The following is a 27,286-nucleotide window of genomic DNA, read 5'->3' as shown; positions in this document are numbered from 1 at the left end:
TTTATCCCCTTCTGTGTTTAGTAAAGCAACCAGAAGCTCCAGATTGGTGTATCTCACATCATAACACGTTTTCCAGGAGAAGTAAAATATGTACTTATCATACCCTAGCAAGTGCTTCTTCAATAGTGATCATCTTCTCTTTAACCATCATCATCAGCTGGATCCTTTCCTCATCACTCATTGTGATCTCACTGGCCACGTACCCCACATCTTCTCCTGCAGAAAAAGGCACAGAGATTAAAAAACAAACAAACAAAAAGAAAAAAAAACATATTTAAGAGGTCATGCTGAAAGTGGAGAATATTGGAACTGGATTTTACACAGACCTCTGAAATCTGGTCACCACATGGATCTGGCTAGCCAGAACAGACACTCCCCAGAGCGGTCTCATAAAATGATCTGAGAGGACTGAATGATTTGTAAATAACTAAACAAGAATAGGAAGCAAATGAAGACTAGAAAACCCAAGTCTACTTTGACACTGAAATCAAGACAGCATGAGAAGAAGAAACAAAGCGTGACTGATATAATAATTATTGATTCTGAAGACTCTAAAGAGAAAGTGGCAGCAAATGGCAGCGAAGTTCAGAACTCAGCCCTGAGGAATGCTGTGGTCAGCTAAAAAGAGCAGATGAGAAGCTCTTCTAGGAATGATGTGCTAGGTCCTATCAGCTTTCTGCTGCAGACTGCCCCCCCTGTCCAGTTATCTAACTGGCTAGGAGCAGGCGTAGAGTGCTGGACATGCTTCTCCTCCAACCTGCAGGAACTCACTTTCTGGTTTAAACTTTGCACATCAGCACGGGCAGAATGTATCTTGAGCGCCAACAAGGATCTACACTTCACTGAGTATAAATGTGACCTTTTCAACCTCATAAGCAGGTTCATATCATTTTTCACAATCCATTTGAACACAGTCATAGAGATGTAGGAAAGCATCTGTTTGCAGCAGAAGGATCTAACAGATACACATGGGGAAACAAATTTTATTTATGAAGGAAAAGACTTAAAGCAATGCACAGCTGCATCTTTTGGAGAAGCAGAGAAGGAGATCTGACAATTTAAGTGGAATCAATCCTATATTTTCACTATACACCAGATGCACTTTTACTACTCCTTCTTGTAGTGTCTTATCCTGAAATGAGTCTGGATTAAAGCCAAAAGCAAACAGGTCAACATAGCCAAGTGCCAAAAAAAGCTTTTCTCTAATCAAGAAAGAAGAGAAAGCACCTTATTCATTTTTATATGTTATTCATCAGTATCTACTAATTGCGTCATTTTGTATATGTGCCATCACTGACAATCAGGACTGAAGGTGTTCCAACTTTCAGCTCCACAGACCTGTGACTCTCACACCGTTGCAAACGAGATTTAAGCTTCAGTGAGGTTGGATAATTATATTTTATATGGATTGGTCCAAAAACCCCTTAAAAAAGGTTTACCTTTTGAGGTCTGCCTCATCAGACCTTTCTGGTTCTTTCGGAAATTCTGCCAAAAAAACTTATTTTTCTTTTTCCAGTCTGCTTTCCCTAAAAGGAAATTAAGGAGGGGGAAGGAAGGGAGGGGAAGAAGAATTTCATTAAGAAACATTAGTTAATAAACATTATGAAAGTTTTCAAGATATATTTCCTAAGTCAAAAACAAGCATAAAAAAAATTCAAGTATCCTGTTTTTCTTGATTTATTCTGTATTACAACTATGCTGATGTAGTCATTTCAGAGAAATGCACGTATTCTTTCACAATTGCCAATGCTACAGATGACTGAGATAAGCCAGTAACATATATACTTTGAATTATAAACAGAAAATATTTTACATTCACTTTGATATCTGTTATAGTCTTCAGTCTGTTGATAATGTCAAGTTTGGAAGTGGTTTTGAAGCGTTTTGTTGGGTTTATTTGCTTCAGCTGAACCCCAGTTATGCAGCCTAAGCCACAACACAGATAAGGAATTCTCTGATATATGTTTGCATATCTATATAGAAAATAAACACTTCATATATATAAATACACACATGCACATACTGCTACTTGGCATGAGAAATTTAATGAGAGCATCAGCTACATGTGATTCTTGCTCCCTGCATGCCTTGATCGTACAAGGCTGGGAATACATGCCCGTTAATATCAGATCTGCATATTGTTTAGTGACCCAGAAGTGAATTATTTATTTTAGAAAGAAGACTTGGAACAAGGGAGGGCATGTGCTCTGTTGAATCAATCAGGGCACATGCTAAGAAGTTCATGCCATCTGCAAGAGAACATACTGCGCCTGATCTGGCAGAAATGCTACTGATATAGAACTATTTCATCCCTCTGCTGTTTTTGAAAAATTCAGATAACACTTCATTTTGTGCCACTGAGTTTCAGCGTATAACTATGGTATCTTGGATCTTGTCCTTGAAGCTCCAGAGTTGAGTTTATTGAAACTCTGAGGCACAGCTTCATTTCAGACTGTGAGGAAATGAACCTAAAAAAATTTACAAAGAAGCAACTCCAATATTCCTACTGAATAAAATAACTTTTTTCTTAAAAAACAAAACAAAACAAACAAAAAAACCCTATAGAGAATGTTAACAGCTCAACTAATGAATCTTCATAGCAATTAGAACTAATTATGGTTAGTTAGAAAAGAAGTGAAACAGAACAGGAAAAAAACCAGTTATCTAAGAATGCCAAATATTTCAGAAACAAAGGATAAGACTGGCATGACATGCACAAAAGAAACAGAAAACAATAGTTCTTCACTGGTGATGGTGGTGGTAACTTTCAGAATACAAACAGGTAGGCTAGTAGTGAGCTAATATCAAGGAATTTTAAAAGCAATACAACGAGCCAAAAAGCTGTGATAGATTTATCTCAACACTATGTTGTCTGAGCAGTGTCCAAGATCACTGAGACCCTCAGTGTCCCACTTCTAAAGCTCCTGAGAATTGTCCTTCCCCCCATCCTAAATGCTGCTGACTTCTGCTGGCATTGTGTTTACTCAGCTCTTCAAATCCTAGCGCGAGCAAAAATGAAAACCTGCTTAAGAATTCAATTGAAGTATCAGATAAAATGAAATATACTGACCTACAGAGCCTTCTTCTGAGCTTGATTTATGAATGGAGAGCCTAGAACACAAAAGAGAAATGGACTTATTGATGCAGACCTCTCACATTTCATGGGAGCTGTCTGATTACGGTAAATTATAGTTTCCAAACAATACATCATGGGCTGTTTTCTCTTCCCCTTTCTTCCAAATGTAGTAAGTTGGAGACAAAACCTAAACTCACTGGTTTGACCACAGTAACTGAGCTCCCCTTTGAAAGCTCAGAGACAAGCCTTTAGTGACCAGCACTGAAAAATACAGCACTGAAAAATACAGTACTAACAGAAACCTACAGCTAAGCCAAAAGCATCTAGGAATCACTCAAAAAAACTCTTTTGATGTACTTCCCTGCCTTACATTTCACTCGTTGCCTTAAGACTGTGGCACTGGGATGCTATATTTGTTTGGGTTTATAACAGTTCTTGGGTTATTTGTCTTTCAATTGAAAATGTTTTCTAAATACACATTCATTAAATTTCAGAAAGCCACTGTGAGGGGGACAAGAGTAGCAATTTAACAGGGCGAGGAAAATTTTTCCTATCAAGTGAGATAGGACACTATCTGTGTGCTTTTCTACCTATTCATGTCCCCTTACTCAAAAGCTAGTTAGAGAGACTTATTTTAACAGAACATAAACTTTACAAACAACCCAGCAAAACAGTCTTTTGTTTTCACTCTGTATGTTCATTGAACCAGTTTTCCATATTGGATTCCAACTCAGTACCAATGATTCATTGCAGGTTTTCTGATGTGGCATCACTCCCCCTTCGGGTTTTTTTGTTTATTTTTTGTTTATTCTATGTAAATGGAGCTAATAGAAATTACCAAATTCTGTGAAATTCTTTGAAGCCTTCCTATGGGAATCTCTATCCAAGCTGAGCCAAACCAGTGAAATGACTCTTGCCAGCTTCAGTGAGGCTCTAAAGTGCAAAGCATTACTGCACTGATTTTGCCAAGAGCTTTGCCCTGTTACATGACAATGGCCTATTATACTCTGCCTGTACTGTATTCATGCAAAATGAAAACACATACATCCCAGCATACGAAGAAGACCTCAAGCCAAATCGTTCTGTAAATGAGGCCACGTAATACATACATGTCGTATGCTAGTTGCTGTCTGTTGCGTTTGAACAGGCACCTTGCATTTTCCTAGACTCCCATAAGAGGGCAATGAAGAGTTTTTGATAAATTCAACAAACCTCTTGAAGGAAAATTTCAGTTTAAACCAGTTGAGAGCTTAAAAGATGTAGGCAATTACTGGCCAACGTTTTGTAAGCATGAAAAACACACTCATCAATTTGAAAAGACATCATTAGTGGGGAAATGAGACAGTAAGAAGTTTCAGTTTGATTTAGAAATTCATCTGGGCAAAGAGGGTTTGGCACAGTGAAGCTCTGAAATCTAACCTCTTTTCAGCCTCAGACTAATTAGAAGTTTAATCCAGCACAAACTGCAAATCAGCTGAAGCAACCAAACTTCAGATTTGGAGTGTATCAGGTGGAAAGAGACATTTAGTGACTTCATTGATACTAAAGTTTATCCCTGAACGGGGAAAGTTAATGATATAGGTATATACCATCCCATACTTTCTGGGAAATTAAAATATTCAGACTCAAAATTAACAGACTCTCCACAGGGCCAACATTGCATTATGAAATGAAAGGTAAAGATCCCAGTGATAAATTTCCAAATAAAGGAAAACCACATTAAAAGTATACGGACTTCTATAAGAATATGACAAAGTAACAAGAAAGTCAGCTTCTGTTGGAAATGACAGAACTAATGCAAGTACACTTTTTGTACCTAAGCATCAAGAAAATACCTTCACACATCAAGAAAACAGCTATGTTATTTATCATAAATGAATTTGTTATCCACAAATTGTACCAAAACACCATCCCTGGAAAATGAAATGTCTTCATTGTTAGAACTTTGTCTCAGTAGAGACATCAGTCTCAAAGTACAGAGGAGGTAGCTCATGCTTTCCAGTCTCTAAATCCATTTTAATTTTCTTCTCTTCCACAGTTGCCAACAAAAATGCTAGTAAGAAGCAGGTGTAGTGCCAGTGCTTGTGAGGTAAACATCTGTTCCCTGGAAATTAGTCTGAGGCCACCAACTTGTTCCATACAGGCTTCCAAAGAAGGGGAACAGCAACAGCAGCAAACTCATGATGCTCCCGAGCTAGGGGGGGTGAGGAGATGAATACAATCCACAGAGAGCAGTCTACCTGCTCTTTTACAGATGATTTAAGAAGTACACTGCATTTCCAATTATCATCTCATGCATCCCCTAGAGAGGAAATATTCCATGTCTGAGCTGACCTTGAAAATGCTAACAGCTAGTCTTAAAGGATGGAAATGCCAACAAAACCTACCACATAGAGCCTGACAAAGCATTTGCTTTTCAGCTCTATCAGACAACTCTGACTCATAAGAATTCTCAGTGAAATCAATCAAGTGCTTTACTTCCTAGATGTCTAGTGAAAAATTCTACAGTGCCTCTGAGTTGCTTTATGTTTGATTTGTCAATTACACTCCCTTACTCCGTTAAAACTGCAGCTACTCTGCGAACGTGCGCCGAAAGTGATTTGTGTTCTTCCATTCATAGACTGATAACTTGTGCTGAAAGTTAATGATGCAGTGACGCTTGGCAGAAGTTTCAGCACTGCGTGCCTGAAAGGGAGCCAAATGCCATTACTCCACTGAGGAGGCCTTCATATTTGTTGTGGTCTGATGTACAACTTCATTAGCAAGTTTTCACATGAAATGTACTCTGTCACAGCATATAGCAGGAGAAATGTAAGGGCAATGCTAAGACAGAAAAGAAGACAAAAGATTTATGGTCAGAGGGAAGGAGTACTTTTGTATCTGCCCAGAATCTCTGGAAATGAGCTTCAGAATGGATCAAAAATATAATCCATTAATCTCATAAATTCAAAACTATCTTCTAGGCATTTATTTAGGGCCTCTTGTAGCCACACTGCTGAAACAAACAAAGCAGCACTATAGAGTATCTAAAAATTGAACTACTTTGGGGAATAACAAGATACTGTCTCAGAAACGTGATGGATTTCTGTAGAACTGAGTAAATTATAACAGAACACTCACAAAATCTGCTAGCAAAAGCAGCAGAGCATAACCTGGGCCCAGAAACTAGATGATTAGAAAGACTGGCTTAACAGAAATGAATTAGCATTCAATGCCAAAATGTGTAAATACGTGAAAAAACTGGTCAAGCAAAGCCAGTATTTCAAATGTTGGAGTATTTCAAATGTTGCCAACTGCAAATGACAGAGTACCTGGAGATACCAACTGAAGAAGATGACAGGAAAAAAAAACCTACACTTTAATACTAAAAGGCATAAGGATGGGAAAATCCAATGGCAATATGACTGACAAACATGCATAGGAACAACCACTATGACTGCAGTTACCCATGTTCAGAAAAACAAATTCAAATCAGAAGAGTTAAAGAGAAAGGCTGTTAGAGTAGTCAGGAAACGGAACACTATCTCACCAGGGAAGGCTAGGAAAATGTTGCCTGTTCAGTAAAATTGAAAGCGGCAAGATTAATTTACCACCTATTAATAAAACAAGCACAGGAACAAGCAGACATAAGCTGGAAAGAAATGAGAAATTAGCACTTTGTAACTATCTGGACAAACATCCAACAGTAGGTAGAGAATGGGAAGGGAGTAGGTAGAGAAGGGAAGCTGTAAAAATGAACTGCTTTTAAGAGGGTTCTTGAAAGACCCAAACCAGACCAGATGTCTCTGATTATGAGCTGGACATGAGGACTGCCTCTGGAGGGCACTTCTAGTCCCTTTTTTCCAGCCTGCAGGATCACTGCTTTTGTATGAATAATGGCAAAGCTGCCAGGCACACAAAATTGTCTTTGATTTCATCTTTCCATTAAAGTGCTGCAGCTGAGATGACCGTGCTATACTAAAGCAATCTCTCTCTCTGAAATCTAGAGGTGGGCTCCAAACATTGGAGTACAAGGAAGAACTGATGCAAAGATTTCCATCACAAGCCCACTGTGACTGTATCTGGCTACAGAGGAGGCTTTTAATTAGGCTGAGTTCAGCTACCAGGCTACACCTTTCTCTGCGAACTCTGGGCTGATTCTGACCCAGCCAGAGAAAGCCTACAGCTTACCTCACATGCAGAGTGGCTGATTACATAAGAAGCAATCACACATGCTTTGAGATGTGATATGCTGGTACACCACAGAATGGGAAAAAGAAACCAATGACACCATGTGCTGCCTTTACAAAGGCACCCGAAGAGTCCTGAAAGCTCATCATTCTCCAAGCAGAATAAACACTGGGACTGAGAATGACAGGACTGTGGATGGGTTTTTGTTTCAGCACTAAGAATGTTTGATGCAGATGTGCTTCAAAACACAGCCACATCTCATTTTTGGCACATAAAATCCACAGGTGCAGAGCACCATCTGACAATGAAACCACTACTGTTACCAACTTCCATGAACTGATACTAGCCCCCTTCTTTTTTTCCCAATGACTACTTATAGACCATTGAAGAAGATGTTTTAGATGGGATTTTCCATCTATAAATACTATTTACGTGCATAGCAGTGAACAAACTGATGCAAAGCCCTGCACTGGCTCTGCCACAATGCCATTTGGTTATCCACGTGCACTGGAAATGGCCCAGTCACATCATTAGTATGAAACCCGGACAGGCTTGTAACTGCTCCTGACTGAATACAAGGTAATTTATCTAACCAGAGCTGGCAGAGGGAAGAAAATGGGCCTTTGCTATTTTTATCAAATTTGCATGAACCTGAAGAGAAAGCAGGCCTATAAGGTACTGACCTCGTTGGCACCAGCGTGAGAAAGAGATGGAAAGCAAAGACATGTGATTCAATTATCTTCTCATTAGGTTTCCATAGCAATGGCTCTTAAAGCAGGTCAAAACTTTCTCAGTGGAAACAAACACGGAGCTGTGTGTGGGCCAGGTGCACATGTGCACATCTCCCACCCCAACCATGGTGATGCCATTGGGCTTGTCATGGGCCCTTGACACAGAAGCCAGAACAGGCTTGCACATCGCATGAGTGTGCTTATTGCAATTTATTTCAACCCGTAGTGCTGGGGCAGGCCACTGCCAGCTGATAGCTCCTCCACAATGAAGAACAGGTGCAAAGCTGCAAATGCAGTGCACCTCCCCAGCCTGTAAGAATTGCTCACTGCTTGCCCTGCTGGCTGGCTGTGACAAGGTTGACTATCTCCTGAAAGGGCTAGCACAAAGTACCCGGATTTAAACCCCTTTCAGCAGCTCAGAGGCACACTGGTTCTCCTCCTCACGTGTCCCAGGCAGTGCTTGGCTGGCCTCTGGCTCCCATTGTGAGGATTATTGTGGGAGTTTCCTGCCCTACTTCTTCAGAAGAGGCTGTTTAAAGGCGTCATGAATAATCTGGCTTTGACTAAATCAGGCCTCAAATAAGTGAAAACAGGGCCAGACACATTCACTGCTTCTTTTTGATTCCTGCATGCACAGGGTTTAAAGGAACACATCTTAAATGCAGACATCTTGAGTATGGCAAGATTTTCCTTTTTTTTCCTTTTTTCTTCCTATATATCATTTTTAACTGATCAAAAATAACCAATTTATTCTGTTAGTAATTAATTGTGGTCATTGGCATCCTCACTTGGTGATTTTGTTTGTTTTCTGCTTTGTTCTTCTCAGTTTCTGCCCACCCACTGCCTCTCATCCTCTGGCAGAGCAGAACACTCCTGTTTCTTAGCAGAGGAGCACACAAATTTCTGCCAAAGTTAACTTCGGCGCTCTGTCAAGTGGCCAGAATCAAATATGACAGAATTAAAGCCTCTCCATTTGTGAAGGCTGAAGTGATGACTTATAAGCCTCTAACATTCAGAGTGTGACCTGTAGTTTGGAGGCTATAGGGGAAGAGGATTAGGAAATCTAGCATTAAAAGCTACTGGCAAAGGCCAGCAGATTAAGGCACCAAAGAGAGCACAGTTTAGGGTTGCACGAACTCTTCTGCTGCAAAATGAAACCATTTTTAATCATGACCGTTTTCATTGGCAACCACTGCCAAACATGGTGACACCACATCGCAGGCACTCTCCCAGCCTGATGCTGACGTGGAATACAAGTGCATGCCACAGGGTAGTGACTAGTTCTACTACGGCACATCCATTGCAGAAAATCCTTCAGTGTAGATCCAGCCCATAATTTCTCCTGCAGAGCTGAGAGCATGCAGGCAACCACTTCTGTGGCAGCTTCACCGGCTGCCTGCTAACAACCTCAGGGAAAGCTCCAACTACTAAGCAGCCTGCAACTCCTCCTCTGACATCCACAACAAGCAACCAGGGAGCTGGCTAAGATGTATGAACTCAATGTGCAAGAAACTTTGTTTAAGATGCTTTCCATCCTGTACACACAGAAAGCATGATAATGATACTCACTCTGGTGAACAGCTGAAGCTGGGAGCTGAAGAAACAGTTGCCAGAAGCACAGCAGCTTCCCAGTGCTGGAATGCAAAGCCCCTGAATAATGCTGACCATGCAGTCTGTGCCATACACACAACTGAAATTTCTGCTCATCTGTCTGCTCTGCCAGAATCTGGAATTTTGGTCTTGAAGATCATTTGGGTACAGAACACAAACTGTACTGAGCTGGGTGAATCGGGGCACTTAATACAAAGTATGACCATTTACTTGGTCAGTAGAGTGCGTGAGTGCTACAAATCAAAAAAAATCATACAGAAGGTGGCAATTTGTAACATCCCCTATCATCCAAGGGTGGAAGGAACGCCTGTGAAATGCCAGATACAGCCACAAGTGTCACCCCTATGCATTCTTTTCTGTCTTTCCTTTCTCTAGCAGCTGCAAATTAAACAACAACAAAAGTATACAGGAGTGACTGTAACTCATCCTATCTGTATGCAGTACTCTTGGGTTTCTCACTTACTTCCCTCTTTTCTGGCAGTTTTCTGGTACACCACAATTGAAACTTGTCTAAGGGCCACTGGAGTAAGCATTGAGAACAAACAGATCTATTTCCCAAGAGGGAAAACACACAACTTCCCCTCTGCAACATCCCCAGTTCTTCTGAAAACAGGATGAGAGTCAGGATGCAGAAGCTTAAGTTCAGGGGACTGAGTTTAACCTGGATTTCCTGGCAAACATGCAGAGCTCATCAGTCTGTCATGTAGGCCTGAATGCATAAAAATGGGAACAGGCTAAAAGTTGGATTACATTGTTTTAAACACTCTGTTTACAATTATGAGAAAACTCCTGCCTGAGTAAACATCCTTGGGGTGTTGCCATCACTTTGAAATAATAGGGATTGTATATACAATATATCCCCAAATCAACATGCTGTGGGGACAAAGAGAGGATAGTAACTACTGAGAACACATTTACTGCCTATTTGTTGTAGCTATTATTCTTCTAGCAAATCAGAAGTCAGGGGGTCTACACAGAAGCGCCTGAAGTTCTAAAATGAAAAGCGTCACGGTTAGAGGTACCGCTGCCACTTCATTGGAGCTACACTGAGAATCTCCAAAGTTACCCTAGCACAACTGAAAGTATCCCTGAAGTTTAAAAGGAGAATTTTGGAAAGGGCTGAAGGAAATGACAGTAATTATTACAAGAAAAAAGCTACAAGCGCATCCTTCCACACTTTGCTGAATATTATATGACCAGGAAGCCTGCCTATTTCCGTTTACAGAAGTAACCCTAGGATGGCCAAAAAGGTACAGCAATTGCAGGCTGAAGCTTGAACTAACACAACTTTCTATTCTGCTTTTACTGATAGCTTTCCAAGCCACATCAGTACCCTTGGTGTTATTCTCCTCACATCTTCACATAAATCTCATAGGCCTTTGCTACAGTGAAGCTTTTTCTCTCCTTGTCAGAATCAATCAAATGAAAAGCATCTTTGCTAGGGCACTTTTAATGCATAGCACAGGTTCATATGTGCACTTTTTTCTTTTTAGCTTTATCTAATTAAAAGGAAAGTGCTGTCAGCGACAGGGGAAGGTGGCACTGCCCCAAGTAACTTTTGGAAGGACAAGCACTTGAAATCACAAGCAGCTCTGTCTCCAGGCTATTTAACTCCTTTTTGCCTCCCTCCAGGCACTGCGACTGTTCTTCTATGTTACAGCAAATCACCCACTAGACAGATACTTGTTGGGCAACTTGATGAACCAAGGGAACCAAACTAATTTCACACTGGCTTTGAACAGATGTTAATAATAATGACCTGGGCGGCTCAGTTGCTTAGATTCAAAGCAAGACTGAACATACTTGTGCACATAAATGGGATTTTTTTCCTACCACAGGCCATCAAGGCTAGTCTGTTTTCACTGGTGAACAGCGGAGCCTGTCTGACTTCTTTTCCAATCAGGTATCACAAAAAAGGAAAACCAAACCAAAAGTTAAAGCAAACATAGCTTATTCCAGACTCCCTCAAAGCCTCTTTCTGTCTGGAATGTCTCAGCTCTGTAAAATTAAACAACCATCCAGGTGTGTTATTTTAAAATGTTATATTCTAGTAAGGTTAAGCTGCAGGGTGTGCAAACAGAAACTTTGGGTGAGGGAGCTACCAATAATTCTGGCAATTTACCAGGCCACTTGCTCTTACTTTCCCGTTCCAACTTGGGTTCTTTTCTTCACTTTTTTGAAGCAACCTGCTCAGAACACCATGCAAACAACTCCCTGAGCTCATTCTAGGAAAAAGCTTGTATTTTCACTATGACAATATGTAATTTTTTGTTGGCTAAGCTTTTACTTGGGCTTTATAATCATATTCCTAACAGTAGATTTTTCAGCACCTAACCTGGACAAATCTTTGCAATTCAGACCTTCTAAACAGTCCGTGAATTTAAAAATCAATGTATTCTGCGTCATATTTCATTTCTGGAAAATTAGACTCTTTTAACAACAGAAGCAGCTTTGTAAAAAGTTTATCCCAGATCTATCACACAGCAGAGGTGATCACAGAAGTACTGTCCCCAAAAAGGACAAGTTTTCCTGTCTCGTGCTGTATGACCATGCAGCAAAGTTTAGACATAAACACCAATTAAACAGTAAACATGAAGAAGCCTCTAGAACTGACACGCCCTCACCCCCAAAAGCTTCCAACTCTGCATCTGAGTAATATCTGATAGACCTGAAATAGTCATTTTTTTCTGGAGATCAATTTTATAACCTCTCCCTCCACTGAAGAAGGCTGGATTGTCTCTGACTTAGAGAAATGAAACCAGCATTAATGGGCCAGCTGCTATGAATAAGCATAAGCCTGTACTATTTCTGTTTTGATTATTTTCTATGCCACTGAGTAGATACTTATTATTTTAAACACTTTGTCCATATCCTGAAGGCTGGTTTCCTACTGTGAAAATTTTTGACAAAGTCTCCCTTGTGTCACTTTCATATATCCAATTGGGTTAACTATGTATGCCCCTCATGTTACAGAAGAAATCCCCAAAAAGGACACTTGCAATCTTGAATGGTCTACAAAAATCTTGGGTCTCTTCCCTCTGGTATAAGACAACATGGTTAACTCCTCTTTAATGAAATAAAAGGGCACTCTCAGAATACAGTCACTCAGAAGATGTTTCTACAGATACTCTCTTCTCACTCAGTTATTTGTGATATCACATCTATAAAGAGACACAGTTCAAGAAGCTAGAACCTGTAAGAGGACTTTATTCCCACTTGGATGTTGTCCTCCTGTGAGACCTTTATCTTATAATTACCTGAGGTGGGATAACGATATATGCTCATGGGGAAAGTGCTTCGAGAAAAGCATTATTATTACAACCTTAGAAGCTTACTTCCCAGACTACAGTACTTGTAATGTTCCCATCCACTTAGCACTTTTAGTTTCATTACAGTGCTAAACACAGAAGCATCCTTGAAATGAACTTCTGCATGTTTCAATATCTGAAGCATCACTTTTAAACTTTAAGCCTTCCAGGCTTTCTCAGTTAACAACAAACAAAATGGAGGGAATTACGGCACCAATGGAAAATTCACCTCTATCCATTTTAAGCTATTTTGAAAAGGAGTATCTACCTCAAGCAAGCCATCACTGCTTTTTCTGTGTTGTGATGAAGAGAGACAAGGTACCTCTAAAAACAATTAATAACTTCTCAAGATCTTTAGCATGAACCAGCTTTGAGACATTCATACAAGAAGCTGGTAAGCAGCTGTTCCACACTAGACACACTTGACTTCCATGTGGCAAGCACTCAGTGAGTCAAGTCCCATGGCCCACATGTACTGCAGCTCCCTCTGGGACTGTTTAAAAAATATTTCCTGCTACAGTCCAGTTGAACCATGGCTCCCCTAGATGTTATTCAAATGTAGGGCTATAACTTTACTAAAGCACCTTACATTCAGATGTGGACTCTGTGCAGTGCCTCTGAATTAATCCAGCTGGCACAACCCTACAACATGAAGGAAATACAGTATCAGTTGTCTTCCTGCACTGCTGTACATTACTCCTAGCAGTAGGGATCCAGGATCTTGGGATCAAAGGAAGGAGGCACTGAAAACAAGCACACACATTGCAGCAGGAGGTGACAGTAAACAGAAACCCTCTCAGTCCACACAGAGAGCTTTTTATTAAGGACTGCTAAAATTAAAGTTCCTTTTAACTTCGTTTTTAAATGCTTTACTCCCTTGGCACCTTCTTCAAAAGCAGTTACAAAACCAGGAGTGCACAGGAAAAGGAAAGTGGTTTAAACTTGTAGCTCTCTCTTCCCCTCACTGATCTTTCCTTGGTTGTGTTCAGGTTTAGCCCCATGAAGTTATTTTTAAGCAGCTTTAATTTGCAGAGAGCGTGTAATCAGTGACGTTCCTCAAAAATGACTGCCAGTCTTAACAGTGTATCACATCCCAAGTGCACTCAGAAGGGAGAAAAAATAACCCTCCTTTGACTGAAAAACAACAAAACAAAACAAAAAACAACAAAAAACAACCAAACAATAAAATGCCAAGAGAGGAATAGAGAATAAATAGTTTCCAAACCGGGTTTAATTAATATAGGCTGCATCTTAAACCTTGAAGTATCAATGCAATTTTCAATGAATATATTCCAAGGAAAAAGAAAACACCAAATTTCCCCTCCCTCCTTTCCAACCTTCTGTGCCTTCACTTACTTTCTTTCAGTGTCAGGTGTTGATGCGGTGCTGCTGAGACCAAGTGACTCCTGCAAGAGAAGATACACAGCAGTGAGAGCAGATGCGAGAGCAGCCTTTACCCAACGTATGTAGAAAACCAAATTAAAGAACAAACAAATAAAAATAGATGACCAAAACCAAAGTGCTTACCTCAATCTGGGATCGCAGTTGTAGAGACGTGGGACTGGCATCAGGCTTCTCCTAAAACAGAACGGATGTCAGGTTAGTTAAATTACACAGAAGAATTTGGAAGGGGTGAAGAGAAGAAACAGGGTAGAGTCTCAGACTATCTCAAAACCTGTTGAATGGGAAACATCAGCCTCTCCAGAGGAATCACTCTCTAGATACATTCTGAAATACTCCAGCAAAGGAGAATTGCACCACTGGAGGGTACCGAGCAACATAGGATTGTCACACAGAGGGGATTAAAAACTAAATATAAAGAGGAATAAGTTCTAACTAAACAATCAATGCTTAAGAGATAGTCACAGAAAAACGTATAATTCTTTTCACTATTTCAGTATTCTTTCCCTTCTATGTTTGTGATCTACTGTTAAGCCACTTGAAGTCTCTATGTCCTGTAAAGGGTTCCAGAACAAGTTAAAGTCCCTGGCAGAGATGGGGGACAGAGTGGAAAATAAAGATCCATTTCTATTAACAGACTGCGTGCGCCTGAACATACCTGCCTAAAGTAGACTGACTACTTATACACTGCTCCACAGCCTCTTTACCACTTGTAGATGCAAAACAAGGTTTGCCACAGTCAACAAATGCTTTGCTATAACAAAAATATTGCTGTTTTGAAATCGTAAAGCATCATTTATAAAAATAATGGAAAATAATTAAAAACAAAAACATTATTTTTTCTCAGTATTTTCTATTACAAGTTGCACAGAAAGTGCCAACTCAGTTCACTGCTACACACAGATAACCACTTCCCATAGCACAGTGTTAAGGGTGTTGCTCAGTGACAGTTCACAGGAGCCAAGAACAATGCCTATGACTTTTGGGTCCCTAACGACAAGGTCAGAAAAACATGTACGAGCTTTCGTTTCACAAAAAAGTTTCAGAAAATAGGCAGTTGAGGTTTAGGGTTATGCATCATGAAGCATCCTTTGGGGAAGGGATGAAGAATTTTCCTCACACAGGAATCTGTACTTCTGCTATTGCTGTGGATTAAAAAAGATGTGAAGATGCAAAAAAAATTACATTACAACATCACACAACTTCCTAGTCAAATCCAAGCAGACTTTCTACAAACTCAACTTTAAGGAAAAGTATGCAGGAAAAAAAAATCAGCACTGAAAGAACTTTCTCTTCTAATGGGCTACAAGAACTGAGAGGATTCTGACACATTTCAGCAAGGCCTCTTTTTCAAGGAGAAATGTGCCAACAGGATGGAATTCAAATTCCCTTCCTCCTAATACCTGGGATAGAAGCACATACTTGAGGGCCCAGTCACGTAGATTCCCACCATAGTCAACTGAGAGGCAGCAACTCCTACAGAACAACTTGCCCAACTGGTTTCAGATACCTCAAGTTAGATGAGATGAGCCCCACTCCTAGTATATAATTCAAGATTAAAAGGCACGTATCATTAACAGTGATCTACCTGAAATCAGTGGGAAAATTCCAATTAGAACGAAAGAACAAATTAAAAGTTATTTGTCAGTATCGAGAGCTGCAATCCACAACTTGATCTGCATGTGAAACAATGGGGGAGCCTGCTTATAATCACTTATCCTCAGCCAGCTCACAAAATTACTGCAAAGGTGGTACTGTACCCAAAGGGCCATCATAGTTGAGTAAGCAATCACAGTAGTACACATACTCAAAGAAAAAAAAGAAAAGGATTTATTTACCAATCCTGGAGGTCTTTTTGTTCATGCATTGCTCAGCCTACATGCAAATCTCTTATCTCTGTGAAATTGTACTTCCTATGCCCTCTGATTACAGAAAAGGTGACAAAATGTTCTTAAGATTTAATACAAAAAGGAAAGCTAGACACAATTTTCTGGAAATGCAGCCTTTCAACACAGACAGGAAATTGCTGCTGACTGCCATGAAGTGGCATTGGATTAGTGCTCCCAGAAAGTTCGTAAGGGCAGAGTTTGCAAGCACAAAAGAGCCCACCCTGCCATCATGCAGCAGCCGGTAGCAGCCAGAAGGACGCAGAGCTGCTCATTGCCACATGCTTGCTGTGAAGCATTCAAGGTTGACACAGGGTCATTGCCCAACTTGGGGATTTTGCCTGTGCTCTGGTTATCTGCTTTTGCTGATCTTATAGCACAGAAAGGGAACTGAAGGCCTTGAGTGGAAGACGGCATGAAAAGGAGATCACAGCCACTCACTGACAGACTTGAGGGCTCCTTCTGCAGTCAAGCAGAAGCTGGACTGAGACCAGGGAAATTCCATAGATGCTCACAGATCAAGGAAGTGAAATTAGCCATCTGGCACCAGACATCCCCCTCTTTCTCCATTAGCACTGTTAAAATGGAATCCAAGCAAGTATTTCATCCAGGAAAGACTGCAGGCACACCACTGGAATCCTCCTTGCCCAGTCTCTCACCCTGGCCCTCAAGGAGGGAGGGAACAGAAGCCGCATGTTCCAAACACACCTCATGAGCACCTCATTTGTCCACAGATTGGCACACAGCTGAGAAATAGAGCATTTTGCAAGTTAGCACATCTTCAAGCTTCACATAGCCACTCAGGAGAATCAACTGTGTGTCCAGTATAGATTTAGACTCCAACTTCTCAGCAGTAAAGGTTCTACTTTCTAATTTATCTGCTGCTTTGAAAAGTTGCCTGCAAGTACTTTTTAAAATATATTATAGTTATTGTAAATTCTCATTTACAAGACACTATCTGGGTTGCTAGGGCTTTATAAAAGCCTTGTGCTTGAGCAGTTACTTGTGAACTCATAGCCTGAGATTGCAATTAAATGGAAAATTACCACTTCCAGCCTAAAATGAAAACTATGCAGATGAATAGCCAGCTGCACCCCATGTAACAAAATCCTAAGAAAAGCTGACTGTATTTGCTTTCTTTTTTCTCATTGTCAAGCCTGCCCTGTTATAACAGAAGTGGTTTCATAAGATCAAGATGACTGGAGGACAGAAGGAATGACAACTCTCCTCTTCCTCCTCAAAGCTTTGCAAAGCTGAATGCAAAACACTTGATAGTCTTGTAGTGTTGTGACTGTCATGCCTATTTGCCTTTCCAACAGAATGATATTTTTGCTATTTAGACAAGAAACCAAAGGAGAACACTTAAGAAAATACTATTCTTGACTGAACTTCTGGCATAGATTTGTATCATTGACAGAAATTTTATCATCCTAGAATAATTCTATTTATTTAGGTTAAAATCAGTTAAACCTCACATTAAAATCCACAGGTCGTGTTGACTTGAATCCAGCAGGATCAGAGCTTTTTTTCAAACAGGGGTCAGGTCTGGAAGGCTGAGAAAACCCTGAACTGTTGGCATGCTTTCAAGCACGCCACATCGTCTCAAAAAAATATTTTCAAAGATTAGGCTCATGAAAATACATCTCTCAACATTTTGAAGAGAATCTTAAAAATGAAACATAGGACAGTTTGGGGGCAGAGATGCAGCCACTGCAGCAATCCCAGCTAGCATTGCTAGCCCTTTGGTGCACACAGAGCAGGCAATAGGCCTTCTCTGTCCTAGCCCCAGGTAACTAACTGCCCTCTGTGCATCCATAAAGCTGGTCTGTAGTGTACCACACATTCATACTGGCTGCACACTACACAGTATTGGCGCAAGAGCTCTACCTGATCTCTGGAAGTACCTGCAGACTCCCTGATTAAAGTGTGATGAAAGCCAAGACCCAGCTGCCAGGAGAAGGGAAACAGAACAGGTATCACAGTGCCCTGGTACCACCCACATGGCAGCACTGAGGACACTGTCCAGAGCAGGCACTGAACAGAAGGAAGAGGCAGGGCTGGTCAGGTGCACAAGACACGTGAGAACACGAAGTGATTTTATATCTTTCCCCCAATCCCTCATGTTGAAAGAAAACAGGTAAGCTTCATGACCAGGATTTGAGGCTTATGCTTCAGACCTTCAGCTGTTCACCTCAGGGCCCGAGGAAGGAATCTCCTTCACATACAGCTCTCACATTCACTTTGTCACTATGTGTTTTATTGAATCATTTGGATACACTTTCAGTTCAAATAATGTTGGTTTCTAAATAACATCATTTTAAACACCTTTTACTGCCTTTTATAAACCAACCCTAAAAAGTGCATACGGGAAGGATGTATTAAAGCACAAAGCATGCAGGTAAGAAGCTGGAAATGCATTTCCCAACTGGAACAAAAGGTTTTGAATTCGCAAGGGCCTTTTTCTCCAGTGGTAACTCCAGTTCAGTTACTCAGAGTGCAGCAGAAGAGATAAGGAATACCTCTGCCTATCCCAAGGTGTTATTGTTCTGCTACTGAAATGCAAGAGTGTAGCAGAGAAAAGCAGCCAAAAGGAAACCTGAGCACCTGGAGTAAGGCTCCTGATTTCTACAGGAGGACATTCACATATTTTAATCATCAACATCAAGCTTCATCTATGCTCTGTGCTACAACTTAGTTCAGGAAAGTATATTTATTGAATGAATACCCTGTAATTAGAAATTCATGAACCTCTTCACAGTTTCTACTACAGGAGCTGCAGGCATCTGAATTATAAATTTAAACACTCCCGTGCAGATCCCAAGGCGGGATTAATCTCACTGTGCAGACAGCAACTGTGAAAATTGAAAACCAAGCAAGCGCTGGGAAAATTTAGGGGCATAACCAATGGGAAAGGAGATGCCTAAAACACTTATAAATTTATAAACTGTTTTATGAATTCGCTGTATCAAGTGTAAATATGGCACCTACAGAGGAAAACTGCGAAAAGTTCTGACAGCCTCTTCCCCCAAACACCTTCCCTGTTTGCTCTGAAGGTACATGTTATGCTCCAGTCTAGCTCCTGAAATGATTAAACAGAGCCATATGTGAAAGATAGCCAGAGCACAGAGGCCTCTAAGTGTTTGTTTTGCTTGGAAAGCAGCCGTTCTGCCTCAAGTCCTCCACCACGTCACATCTCAAGCCCCTGAGTAAGCTCTGCAGAAGGTGAAGACCAGATTCTTGTGCAGAGACTGTGCAGGTACACAGGTACTCCATGGAAATTGCCTGTGAGTCACTGGCTACGGGTCACAGAGCAGAACAGAGAAATAAAATCACCTATCCCTGTAGCTACCGCCTCAGCAAGTACTGGAAGGAATTACCCAGCTCAGACTTTCCTGTGGATCAGATCAGTTAAAGTCCCATTTTGAGCCTCAGACTGCTGCCTCCAAATCATACTTTCAGCACAACTGCTTCAGTGGAGAGGGGAGGCTTTCTGCTCCGTTACTCCTGTGTGTTAAGCCAGAGCTGACACATGCTAAATGATAACATCCTGCAGCAGCAGCAAAATGCTGGGTCAGGGAAATGAGCTATGTAGGAGGAATGGTTAAAAAATGGGAATTCAACCAAGTAAATACCTCTTCTACACATGAAATAATAGTCCAAAAGTCTCAGAGCCTCACAAGCAACACAGACATCATCCAGCTCTTAGCTTAACTAATGATGACTGTAGCATTCAGAACATGCTGCTACAGCACTCACATGCCTGCTTTTAGTGTTAGGCATGGAAGAAAAACCATACCTCTTGGCCTGATGTAAGTGCTGGGCCTCTCCAACATAACACATCATAGAGAGCAGGGGTTTGACATTCTCCCCTATGCCAACAATAAAAATAGAAGTACTGTTGTTTGCTTCTTTTCCAATCTCAAATATATGATATTCAACACTAAGGTTGGAAAACATGGGTATTGAAGAACAGTCCACAATGATTTTGAAAAACATAATTCATTAGTAATTACAAAGGAACTTCTGCACAGCCCTATAGCAATGAAAAGCTATGCAGCGCTAACATGAAAATGTGTGTGTTACAAACAGGGCCTGAACCCAGAAAAATTACAGCAGACAAAAAGTAACTGCAAAAGGCTTCAGAGAAAGAAAAGTTGACACAAGAACACAGCTTTCTACAGTTCAAAGATATGATACATCCCAGTTCATTTTCCAAACAACCAAAGCTACAGTAGCTGTCTCTGTAGTAAAAATGTCTAAATGTAAAGCTGTATATACATAATCGGGCCACTGCAGGTCTTGGAATGATATATTTTGCACCCATCATGAACAGTAAAACAATAAAGCATTCTCGTGCTGGTATAACTGCATCTGTGCTAGAGCTGTTGCTTGGTATAAATAGCACCTACAATTTCCTAATAAAACTCCTAATGTCTGTCAACATCAACAGTTAACTTCTATTGCTTGAGTACAGTCAAAAGACAGCTATGTGAGGGGAGAAAACAATGGAAAATAAAGCAAAATATGTAGGGTTTCAGAAAGGACTGAAGATAGTGGATGGGAAAAAAGAAAAAAGCCAATCAAATCAAGAATGTTTAAATGTGAAGCCACAGAAGGATGAAGATGTGGCACAAGTGAAGAAGGTGCAAGACAAAGTTTAACCGGATATTGCACAAGGCCAGAGCAGCACAATGCCCCTATCCTTTGCTTTCCAGCAACTGCAGCAACACAAATGTGGAGTGGTTTTTAAGTGAAATACTATCACAGGTAAAATGGCAAGAACCACAGGCAGCTCCAGTTAAAGGCATGATAGAATATTCCAAACCTTTCAATATCAACAGTCACGGTCAGTTTTTATTCACCTTTCAAATTCAGAATACCAATTCCTTGGGTAAGTTACGCTCTCCATCTCCTTCTGTGAAACATTTCTCAGAATTTACTCATTTTTCATTTTCATGTACACAATGCTGTAATGCATTTAATATTAAGCTTATTCACCACTTTCACAATTTCTCATCAAAATACGCCTTTCATTGTACCTAAAAATATCGGTTTTGAAAATGTGCAAGGAAAACAATGCAGAGCCTGAGGCTAAGATCAATGCCTCCAGTAAACGTACACAGCCATGATATACACATCTCATAGGTTCATAAGGTTGGAAAAGACCTACAAGATCATCTAGTCCAACCATCTCAAACTGACCTACCACAAAAACAATGACTAGCACAGATCCACTCTAAGTTGCACTGATAATAATGACATATTTGTGTACTCAAAAGCCATGTCTATGCCTCCAGCAGACAAAATTTCAGATCATCTATAGCGCAAATGAATAGAAGCTTGGAAGCTGAATCAATCCCTACACCAGGATCACAGGGATTCTAGCAAGACTTTTTTTTTTTTTTACATCAGATAACATTAAAAAAAAAACCCTCTATGTTGTTTTCACTTTAAGTTGTACCAAAAAATAAATCACCAATGACTTATTCAGAAGATATGCAGCAGAAAATCTAAAGTTGACCTCTCTTTACTAATGCCTGGTGAACTTCAGGAGAATGAAAATCAGGAGAAAATACTATTCATTAAGAAATCCACAAAGAAGTTTTTTTTTGTAATGCTACAGATGCATGGGGAACTAGCAGTCAAGTCCTTCATTTCAGGAAAAAAAAATATTCTTTATTACTTTCATTCTGGGAAAGCTGAGATTTAGTTTACTGAAAAAAAAAGATTTATTAAAAAAATTGTATTTTTCTTATTTATGTCATGTTGATAACCTGCAATGCATCTTATGTTGCAGACTTCCACCATTATTACCATTGGCAACTGCAGTGAGACAGTTCTCCATTTCACTGAGGCACCTCACATCCAAAGCCCCAAACAGATTTCAAATAGATCCATATATTTTGATTCCTTCCACTAGATCCCTTCCACTAGATCCATGAGTTGCAGTAAGAGCCAGCCTTGTTTCTACAACCACATGCTTTGGAACATATATCACCTGCAGGCAGGGCAGCCCCACAGTCAGGCTGCTGCTATCATGACATTCTTTACCAAACTCACAACCTACCCCTGGCTTCATGCTTCTGCAAGAGAATTTTATGTTAAAAGATAAAATAATAATAAATAAATAAATAAATATATTTAAATGGGAAATCAAACCTCCTAGAACATGACTAAAATCTTTTATTTAATAAAATTAAATATTTCTCATATCCAGAACAGAATTTCTAATCAAAGATGCAAAAATCCTGAACTCAGGTCTTCATTAGTAGAAAGCACTGACTAGACTGAAGGCTAGAGTTGCATTCTCAGTAGTAGACTCAGTATGCCTTCTCTGCTGATCTGCAGTTTCAGTTTAATGTTTTTAACCCAGTTTAGTTCCCATTAGTAACTCCTGTGTTCGTTATTTCCTGAGAGGACTCCAGTCAGAAATCTGTAACAGCTCTCTGTGTTTCATCATGCAGAAGCACATGGGTTGGTGGGGTCTGACCATCCTCTTTAAGCTGTTCAGAATCTGAGAACAGAAAGAATACATTAAGAAAAGGTTTTGAAATATTTTCTATTGGTCAAACCTGAGTCAGCAAACAAATCCACTCTTTGCTGACATTTTTTATTACAGTCCAATCTTCTCAAAAAAGCCATTTGTTTCAAGATCCTTTTTATGAAGGCACACTTGAAGCAGAAAAGAAACTGTTCACGCTGGGAAATATTTCAGTATTATTTCCTTTCTTCTTTTGAAATCTGACATTTAGAAACAGAATCAACATTTAACTTGAAATCAAACTGATTTTATTTACTGTGTACATATGTGAAAATGAGCACCTGGAAATTAAGGTGGATAGTATGAATCCATTCCCTAAAGCTATGCACTGAACTGCTTCGTCTCAACCTGTAAAACACACTTCAGGAATGTGAGGGGGTGCAGTAAGAGATGCAGGGGTTGTTAGTTGTATGCTAACTTCAAAGTCTCCTAGAAAATGAAAGAAATATTGATTTTCTGAACAAGAGAACCAAATACAAATTAACCATATTAATGCAAAAAAAGGATGAGCCCACAAAATTGCTAGTCCATATTTATACATTCACCCTGCTATAAAAACTGCCTTTGATAAAGAAGCTTCTAAATTAGTCACTGTCTCTTTACCTTTGAAATTTAAGCCTGTATTTGACAAATGCTGTGGGCCAGACCTTCGCTGACTGAAGCCTTCATTAATGGCTGCCACATGATGACTATATCAAACTGAATTTTGTATTAAATCCAATCCACTGTATCATATTTTCAGCCCCACAGATGATATGCAAGGTTGTTCTATCACAGAACTGCAGGGGTTGGAAGGAACCTCTAGAGATAATCTAGTCCAACCCCCAAAACAAATTATTACATCAGAAACGTGGACACACACTGCTTTTTAGATTTTTGTATGTTTGGAAGGTCAGTTATCAAGTGAAACAGATTCCTCAGCAGCAAGTACTTCTGTTTGGAGGTCCTCTGCTAATTGTGCTGAACAGTGCCTTTTGCCACAGACAGAACAGCACAAGAGGCGACCATGAGCTGCAGGGTGCCCAGATAGTCTGGGTAAAAACAGCCAGCCCTGCAAGCACGCCTCACCTGTACCGGCACAGAGGAGGTTCAGCAGGTTTACAGTCCTCAACAGGACTATGAAGCTAAACAATTGGATGGAGGACATTTACAACTGCAAATACAAGAAACGCCTTTGTAACCCTGCAGTCCATCTAGGGCATGCATTCTCCACATTAAGCCCTGTTGATTTAGTGACAATATAAATGCTGTCTCCTGCTGTCTTCCTGCAGGAACTCAGGGGCTTCATGATGGCTCACAATCTAGGTAACTAAGTCTTCACAATCTTCTCTACATACATTGAACAGAAGCAGTTAGAACAAACATAGAAAATAAACTCAAAGACAAATGGAATACTGCAGGCAATGAAATGACAAAGCACCAGACCAGAAGTGATAAAGGAAATGCTGACAGCTGGAATGTGCAGCAAAAGTAAGGCAAAAGCAGACTGTAAACTACAAAGTTCAAGGTAAGATGAAGTGCTGAGCCAGACCTCACTGTGGAGACAGATCAAGTAGATGGAATAAAGAACCATCAGCACAACAATTGAAAACAAACATTGCTTGCACAAACCTCTCAAACAGAAAGGCAGTAGCGAGTGTACATACGAAACACAAAACTCCTAAACATTAAGTAAATCAGTCCTACAAGCCCAGAGACCCTTGCTCCCCTTAATGGCATTACACTACTGGTATGAGTGATATCAACTCCCAATAACAAGCTAAGAGAAATGGGATTCAAAAGCTTTAGAGTGTGGGAATCTATTCAAGTCAAGTCATTACAGCTAACAATTTGCTACCAAGCACTCACGTACTGCTTTGTCACTGCTGGCAAGCATACTGGTAAGGCACGTTGCGAGCTGCCTGGTTGCACCAGCCAAGGCATCTGCTGAGGGAATAAGCATGCTGTGTCTTGACTCCTTTGCCTACAGGCAAACACAAGTTATGTTGTGCAAAACCCTGCAACAAATGACCAAACACCTTGCCATTGCAAATGCCTTTGTGTAAGGCACTGTGACTCAGTTTGCTAGTAGGCCCTATAACAAAATTATTTTACTGAGGTAAGGAAAATCTGAGCAAAGTCACATTTAAGCTGTACAAACACCTGCAAAAGTTTCTAAATGCTTGGGTTTTATGCAGCCAAGGTCTGCTTGTTTGGGCAGGTGTTACCAGTGCTAAGGGAGCATCCATGGTACAAATTCCTCCGCTCAACCACCTTCACAAGGGAAAGCTGCCCTAGCTTCTGCTTGAATCACAACTACATAACGGCTTGTCCAAAAAACCTGCAGCTTTTCTGCTCACACTCCCCTCAGTACCTTAGGTTTCTTCCAGGCTATGTTTCTAGCAGGGCTTAGTTACAATAGCTGAAGGCTCTCCTTCAAGACAAACACATTTCTTTAAGTGCTCATGTCGTTTCAGACCCAGTTCTACCACCAACTATTCGTCAGTATTATTTTCTCTTATTCAGGTTTATGTGAATTCAGTGAATGCGTGCCCACCAACAGATACAGAATGGGTCTTATATTACACAACGTTTTCTTAAAAACAAGTCCTTAAGCACGCAGGGAACGCTTTACAAGTGCAATGTAACCACCACGTGACTCTCTGACATAGTAGTTTTAAACAATGCTGTCTCTTCTCATAAATCCAACCACAACAGTGACTCTAATTGCACAAGTTGGCAGCACAATACTCTGCTGATCATTCTGACACTGATGCACTGTACTTATGATATAAATCAGATAGGTCTCTCTATAATTTCTGAAAAGATTCCAGTTCATATTCAGGTGTGTAAACAGAGTTTTTTGGTAAATTATCTGTGAGCTGAATTGGCCTTGGTAGTAGTACATACACAGTACATTCTCTAAGCCAGGACAGAAAACGTATTTTAAGGCAGGAGATTTAGTGTATTCTTAATTTCCACATTCAGTTAAACAAAAATAGGACATTAGCAAGTGTAGCTGAAACTACAAAATAATCTCCCATGCACCACAGTATACTTTTACAGATACCAGCAGGTCCTGCTAGAAGAACTAGGTCAAGTATACTACAATGTGCTTAGAGTGCTACCTACTTCTATATAGTATGGTTTTATGTACTTTCACTGGCTTTTAAAGAAACATCAGCATCAAATATTTTCCCTGACCACCTACTCTGCTATTCATTTATCTTAATCCCAGATCCTTCAAATTGATATATTTTGAATATACTCTTTCCAAAAAGTTGAGTGGTTAGGACAAAGTATTCAACCACGTGCCTGTCAACAATACTCACATGCTTCAATTCTGGCATGCTTTCGCACACTTTGTGAATGGAATCCTGATTCTACATGTGGGGTACAAGCAGTAAGGGTACAAGGTTAGCAAATAATATAATTTTGTATTTTTTTTTAAATGGAATTGCAGTGTTCATTGAAACTGCAGCTTTCTGTGTTTCACAGTACACTGGGATGCAGTTTCCACACAACTAACCAAGCCTGCATTGGACAGACAGATCTTTTTAAACCTGGGAAAAACAACAACAACAAAAAAGATTAAATCACTCACTGTTCAAGCATGACTAGAGGCTCATTGTCAATTTGTAACATCACAGAAAGAAAGAAGTCAAGAGGGTGGAAGCTGTTCAGTGCTATGAACAAGTCAGGGCTGCAGCAAGAACAGAAAGTTTATCCAAAGCCAGTTTCATTAACCACCATTCCTCATAAATACATGCAAATTCTCAGACACAGGAACACTTCTCACGTATCTAAATTCAATAAGAACTCCTGTGATCACCAGATTGCAAAGGTGGATACAACTGAATTTCTTAGATGTGAAGGACACACTCTTCTGAAAACAAGCTTCAAATCCAGATGAAATTGAAATGCCAAAACCAGATTAATTCCCAAGTTGAAGCTATGCTTTAAAATACAGAAACAATCTCAAAATCAATTCACCAACTTTTTGCTTGTAACGTTTTTCCAAGTATTCAAAATTAATGATGACACTGAACTAGATCCCATCACTTCCACTTGTAACCCTTGTTGATTTCGCCCTTGTGTTTCCCTGCTCTTGACAAGCATCCAATTCTAGTTCCCTGTAAAAGAAGTGCTTGGCAAATGTACACACTGAAAGAGAGGCTTATTTTCACATCATCTTTTGCTGTTAACTTCAAAATGTCAAAATTTAAGCATGAGTAAGCTGAGAGCACTCATTTGAAGTGAACTTTATCTTTTCACTTTTCAAACAATAATTAATTGCCTCTCAACTGTCAACTTGAATTACACACTATTAACTACATAAACTATTAGCTTTTTACATTAACAGCTCTGCTTGTTCACTCCTTCAACGCTGTTCAGATTTGACTGAGAAACTACTTCTACCAGCCCAACACTGCTTGTTTCAGAAAGCAGTAAATGGATTCTCACAACTTCTGCAGCTGCCCCCACTGTCCCCACCCTCACCAAGGTCTTGACGTGCCTGCAAAGATTGGAAATGCTGTTACTGTTATTTAGGTACTAAAATGTGAGGTTATCTCAGCAGATCA

The 27,286-nt window shown here is 40.1% G+C and overlaps 1 protein-coding gene across 6 annotated transcripts in view; it reads right to left on the bottom strand.

Annotated features, from left to right (window-relative positions):
* The window catches only part of LOC136045652 (SAM and SH3 domain-containing protein 1-like), a 520,676-nt gene that overhangs the window by 47,378 nt on the left and 446,012 nt on the right, over window positions 1–27,286 (bottom strand). For 5 of the 6 annotated variants that reach the window (XR_010621925.1, XM_065731679.1, XM_065731701.1 and 2 more), the window contains exons 3-7: window positions 14,424–14,474; window positions 14,253–14,302; window positions 3,071–3,111; window positions 1,440–1,526; window positions 104–216 (exon numbers count right to left, since the gene is read on the bottom strand). Coding sequence is in view for 5 of the 6 variants with exons in the window: in XM_065731679.1 (XP_065587751.1) it covers window positions 104–216; window positions 1,440–1,526; window positions 3,071–3,111; window positions 14,253–14,302; window positions 14,424–14,474 (342 nt within the window). In the remaining variant the exon portion in view is untranslated. The remainder of the gene's footprint in view (window positions 1–103; window positions 217–1,439; window positions 1,527–3,070; window positions 3,112–14,252; window positions 14,303–14,423; window positions 14,475–27,286) is intronic. The other variant, XM_065731692.1, reaches the window with a different exon arrangement.

Source organism: Cyrtonyx montezumae, unplaced genomic scaffold (genome assembly GCF_038088225.1).
Source record: "Cyrtonyx montezumae isolate F1298 unplaced genomic scaffold, pur_monq_1.0 scaffold_0, whole genome shotgun sequence".
NCBI lineage: Eukaryota > Metazoa > Chordata > Aves > Galliformes > Odontophoridae > Cyrtonyx > Cyrtonyx montezumae.
The sequence above is the reverse complement of the archived record's forward strand: the minus strand, read 5'-3'. Positions and strand labels throughout refer to the sequence as shown.